Genomic DNA, 6155 nt, shown 5'->3' on the forward strand with positions numbered 1-6155 from the left:
GTAGATGCGTGTCTAACAGCATCACCATCAACACAGGAGCACCTCAGGGATGTGTCCTCTCGCCACTGCTCTACTCCCTCTACACTTCAGACTGTGTGGCCACCCATGGCTCCAACACCATTGTGAAGTTTGCTGACGACACAGTGGTGTTGGGTGCCATCTCCAACAACAATGAGACGGCCGACATGGACGAAGTGAAGAATCTGGCATCATGGTGCCGGGACAACCACCTCCACCTGAACGTCAGCAAGACCAAGGAGCTGGTGGTGGACTTCAGAAGGGGTCAGCACAGAGACTACAAGCCCATTATCATCAATGGAGCTCCAGTGGAGAGGGTGCAGTCCTTCAAGTATCTTGGTGTCCACATCTCCTCAGACCTGACATGGGCTGCCCACATTCAGGTCCAGACCAAAAAGGCTTTTTTGGTCTGGACCAAAAAATTCAAATTCCTTTAATTTTAAATGTTTATATTGTCTATTCTGTAAAATAGTCAGATGTCTATTCTTATTAATGTACAGAATTCACCTGCTTGCTGCCACTACTGCACATTCACCCCAATGTGTGTGTGTGTGTGTGTGTATATATATATATATATATATATATATATTTTTTTTTTTTTACTCTCTCCCCCCCCCAATTTTTGCACATGTCGAGGAGCATGTCAGGTTACATTTCACTGTGTGTTATACTTGTATAACTATGCACGTGACAAATAAAGAACCTTGAACCTTACTTGTTGTTCCTAGAATATTTATATCAGATGACTTAGATGAGATGTTTCACTGTGAACATCTTTTAATGGTGAAATCATTTCCTTTTCACAAGTAACAAAGGACCACATTTGCTGTTTCTTTATCCAGCTGTATTGCCTTCAACCATCACAATAAACACAAAATCTGCCTAATGATCACCTTTCGAGATGGCATAAGGAGGCGGAGCCAGAAGGTCCATTCAGCTCGTTGCCAACGGTGATGACGAGGTTGTGGTCCAGGGGAATCGGGCCACGTGGAGACAAAGACCTCTGTACGAGAAACACAAAAATTCAGCACTAAATCTCTCAGAGTAGAATACCGACAGGACAGCCCAGCGCCTGTGGCACGTAATGGAAAAAACGAACCTTTTCACCATCAGCGTGTGTGACCTGATGGAGATGTTTTATGGCAGCTTTGTGTTTTGTTTGGGGTTTTTTCAGGTTTCTAAGATTCTGATTACTCTACAGCATAGGTGTCAAATTTGGCCCGCAGCCTAATTACATTTGGCCCGCGAAGCCATACCAAATTACTATTAAAGCTGGCCTACTGGTATTATACAGCTAATATATATATATATATTGTTTAGTATTAAGCTTTGCTTGTTTCATATTCAGTTTTTCAGCAAAACGTGTTTGAGTCCGTAAGAAAAGATTCATTCTTATATCTGGAGGAATAAATATATTTCAATAAATATTAATGTTAGCCCGCGACTTTGTTCCAGTTTTGAATTTTGGCCCACTGTGTGTTTGAGTTTGACACCCCTGCTCTACAGTTTCTAACCTGAGCGTTCCTGAGCTTACAGCGCCAAGTGTGGTGGGAGCAGAGCTGGATTCAGCCAAAGTCCTTCCTGAAGTATCTCCAGGCACTTATTCTGAAGAACTATAATCAACTAGAATTTTACAGGTCACTGGGACATAAACTTCACGGCTGAAACAGCACTTAAACCAAAGTAAGATTTTACAAAGCTCCTTGTCTTGCAAGCTAAACGTCTACCAACATCATTATTACCAACAAACATCCCAACAGTCCTGCTGTTTAGCATACGTGCTCCAGGTGCCCTTTCTTCTGCTCACCTTCAAGGCCCTTCATAACCTGGCTCCTCCTGATCTCTCTGACCGAGTCGTCGGGCAGACACGTTAAACAATAAAACTAAATAATAAACGCGGTACATAAACGCTAATCTCGCGATAAATTGGTCGTTTTTTAAAAGGGGTTTGGTCTAAATCTGATTCCAAACACACTCTTTATAAATGAGAAACAGATATTTTCCCTCTCAGCCGTATCCGTCCCCGCAGACCACCCAAACCGGTGTGTGTGCGGTAACCTGCCGGCTGTCCGGTGTGTTCGGCCCGTTCGGACCTCGGCTCTCTCACCTCTCTCGGCGGACCTCCGGTCCATAACTCCCCGCCGCGGTTGCTGTCTGAGCCCGGGGAAGGGTACCTCCTGCGCGGCGGGGAGCGGCGGTAGGGATCCGGGGGTCCGTGGTCGTGGTAGCCAGAGTGATACGGAGGTCTGGGCCGGCTCCGGTCGTCCCTGTAACCCGGGGCCGGGTAGGGCCTCGGCGGAGGCGGACCCCGGCCTTCAAAGGGAGGCGGGTAGCCCCCTCTCGGAGGAGGCCGACCGCGGTACATCTCCTTCCGCGGAGGTCCTGCGGCTCCTCGCGGGCACGCTGCGGGAGAGCTGCGGAGGTCACTGAACGAGGAGGACCGAAGTGCAGAGCTCCGCGGATAGATTGCAGCTTTTTCTGCGGATATTCCAATACAAACGGAACTCAGAGGTTTAGCTACGAGCAACACAACGGCCTCCCGCTGCTTCTTCCTCTGCTGCTGCTGCTCACCGACATAAACAGCGCGCAGCGAGCTGCTGCCACCCGCAGGCAGAAACCTGTACTGCACATTAACAGCAGCGCTCTCCTCGGCATCAGTTCTTCAACTCATCTTCCTCTGGGCCTTATTCTCACAGTTTTCATCACAACAGCAGTACAATAAAATATTATATATATCATATCCATCCATGTATTATTTTGTGCTTATCCAACTCAGGGTTTGGGAGGCTGGGAAGGGTAAACCCTGCCTGCATGTTTCTTTACATCTGTCGTGCACTCTAGAGGTTTCCTGGGTATGCAAATTCTTATACATGAGCCATTTTCACAGAAGCCAATTGGTATGCAAACTGATAGATCAAACACTTGCGTCCATGTTGATAGTATACTTGCACATAAACCACTACATTGGACATTGATGTGTCACTCCATACCCCGCCACCCACTGGTCAGCCAGTGGACATTTGTAAGTGGACATGTAACAAAAAACAAAACTCTTTTAAAAGCATGTTTAAAAAATGAAGTTCAAAAATATTTTTTTCTTGCCTGAAGATGAATAAAAATACTTAAGAAAACAATCCTGATTGAGGTTGTCATAATTCATGCATGAAAGAGTTAAATACCCCCCTCCCCAAACTGAGACGCCTACAGATGCATCTGTGACAACAAACTTATGACAGCTCTTTGGTTTGCACTTGCACAGACTGTGTGACGTTTATGAAATGCATTGTTCACAAAAGTAACATCATCACACTTTTTTTTAAAAAGTCAGAATCTTTATTGTCATTGTGCTTTAAGAACAACAGAAACTGTATCCAAACAAATTCAGTGCAAGTGGCAAGAGAAAAAAAGTATAATAAATAAATAAATAATATAGTATATAGAAGACTGTATATGAGAATGGACAAGGGAAAATATGGTTATTGCACAGTGATTTAATCCTTAGAAAAATATTGTAGAGTTAAGAGTTCGCATTTTCACAGTGGTTTATGCCCGAGTATATTTATTAATGCAACAGCCGGTTTTGGCTTGAAGTGTCCTGCACCGGCTGCCTGAGGGTAACAGCTGGAACAGGTGATGTGCACATTGCCTGCATGTTAAAACATCAGGGCATGCTTTCACATATGAACTTCTCCCTCCTCGTGGTACCCCTGAGTTTTGTTTTAAGTTTGTTTTCCTTTAAAGCATGGCACGTCTCTCTGCTTTCATCAACCTAAAATGCTCCTCCCAAAGATCCCACCTCATGCCTCTGAATACCAGCTGCTGTTCAGCTTTAAATCTCAGAATAGTTTGGCACTCATCATGTTCCAGTTTTCTAAGAAAAAATTAGGAAATGTGTGAACTAACAGCTGATTCGAGTCTGTCAGTGTGTCCGCATTTCTCAAATTTCTCATGTTTTTGAAGCTACGGCTGAACTCTGTTTCAACAAATCAAACCGACTCCACACTGGATAAATAAGAAACTGTACAAAGTATTAGTGCAAATAATTAATACAAACTATTATGCAAATTATGATTGGAAAACAGAGCAGGGCACTGGCTTATGACCCAAATGATCTAACAGTGGGTTGTTTCACTGTGTTCATCAGAATGAAAGCCTGGGGGACGAAGCGTCTCTCTGGCAGCTGGTTTTTCATCACAGAGCCAGTTTATTTACTAGTTTGAAACCTGAAAATATAACAGCAACACTTTCCCCTGTAGGTCTGCGAGAGACGTCCTGAGAGTTACGTCTGACTTGTTGGAAATTACTAAGCACATTTGCAGGAAATTAGCTTGAAAATTAGCAGTGGTGGGATTTTGAAAGGTTTTCAGGGGAAACAATGGAAGCAGCAAACTTTCAGCTCATCTTCTCAGGCTGCAGACATCTGTCTGCTTCAGCTTCTGTTTGATGAAATATTCAAACTTATGTTGAATTTCATGAAGGCTCATCTGATCAGCTGTTTCTATTGGATGCTCTGATGCATACTGACTCAGCAAGTAGTTTTCGCTCACCTGATCCATCACAGGTACACAGCAAAAACTAACACTGGAGAGTGTCTATATGGGTCCACACCTCTGAGTGTTAAATACAACACTGTTGAGTGTTAAATTAACACTTTTGACAGTGTTATATGTTTAAAAGTAACCTAGTCAGTTTTGAAGATTAACAAAGACTAACACTGAGCAGTGCTGATTTTCTAACACTGGAAAATAACTCAAAATGTTAGAAATATTCCAGCGCCTGTGGCACGTGTGTGTGTGTGTGTGTATATATGTGTGTATATATATATATATATATATATATATATATATATGAACGTCTACAGGAGGTGGAAGAAAGATCTCTGTGAGATTGAGTGTCCCCTCCTCTCCATTTCTATCCAGGTGAAGGCAGGAATCCCACCAGGAGAAACAGGAGAGGATGAGCGCAAGCGTCCAAAGTTTCTGCTCAGAACGGTTCACCTGCTGAGTCCTTGACTCACCTAGAGTGTCTTTATTGGCCGAAACCTGCAAAGAAACCAGAAACTCACCTGGTCAGCTCAGACAGGTACCACACGAGATGAAAGCTTGAGTGCAGAACAAACTGCATGTCTGTCACGTCTGAAATGTTACGACTCAAACATCAGAGCTCTAAACTCTGACCGGTGTCATCGATCCATCCCTTCACATTCACTCTGCGCACAGCGGGGACGAGTTTAACGACTGTCGTCTCAGATGTTAAGAAAAGGAGAGTTTGGATCTACTGCACTCAGTCGAGTCTTTCTAGTTTCAGGGATGAAGCTCTTCGTCTCTCCAGTTTCCTGACCTCACAGTATCATTCTTTTAACTCAGTCATTAACTTACAAACACAGAGACATCAGAAAGCTGCAAACCCACAACACACACAACCCCTAAGAACATCAAATCATTCTGAGCTTCATTTTTCTAACAAGGACTATTTGGGTATCAGTGACCTCTCAATGTGCATAAATATGTTTTTGGCTTTGTTCTCTTTCCTGAGCAGGTGATAAGAGACCATCTTCAGTTACAAACTGCTTAAATGGAACATTTAAAGACCAAACTCTCACTTTCCAACTCAACATATGAATAGATCAGAATGAGCAGGAAGCTGAAATGAAAGGATAGACGTGTGTTCATTAAATGAAAGCGATCACTTTTCAGAGCTTCTGTGGCTGCACAGGAAACACACACACATTAACCTACCTTACTGTTTTCACAGGTGTGTTATGTAGATTTGATTGTTTTAAGGTCTGAGGTCGTCCCAGATGAAATGACCTTTTTTCAAAAAGCAAAACAAAACAACTAATTTCTGTTTAATTCACTGTCTGAAACCACAACCGTTCACACAGGAAGTCCCGCCCACAGTCACCTGATTCAGAGCAGCTTTGACCTTTAAACAAAGACATTGAAGAGAAAACAAAACAAAAACAGGTGAAAAAAAAGCTGTTTTACACTTGGAACAAAGCAGTAACTTATATGACAGATACACAGATACTCTGATTCAGGTTTCTTTAATGCTTCTCTGACTAAAACAATCAGCATCCTTTCATTTCTGTCTCAGTTATCAAAGACCAGATGTGAATGCCGGCCTTCATCTACATA

At 43.2% G+C, this 6155-nt stretch overlaps 1 protein-coding gene across 2 annotated transcripts in view; it reads right to left on the reverse strand.

Annotated features, from left to right (window-relative positions):
- znf318 (zinc finger protein 318) overlaps positions 1–2577 on the reverse strand; it is a 33453-nt gene extending 30876 nt beyond the window's left edge. For both annotated transcript variants that reach the window (XM_085295955.1, XM_085295954.1), the window contains exons 1-2: positions 2126–2577; positions 912–1021 (exon numbers count right to left, since the gene is read on the reverse strand). In XM_085295955.1, the coding sequence (XP_085152081.1) occupies positions 912–1021; positions 2126–2383 (368 nt within the window). In that variant the 5' untranslated portion in view covers positions 2384–2577. The remainder of the gene's footprint in view (positions 1–911; positions 1022–2125) is intronic.
- Positions 2578–6155: the final 3578 nt, after the last annotated feature.

This window comes from Mchenga conophoros, linkage group LG13 (assembly GCF_057382185.1).
Source record: "Mchenga conophoros isolate Kocher_MC1m ecotype Shallow Benthic linkage group LG13, M_conophoros_male_GT1.1, whole genome shotgun sequence".
Lineage (NCBI taxonomy): Eukaryota > Metazoa > Chordata > Actinopteri > Cichliformes > Cichlidae > Mchenga > Mchenga conophoros.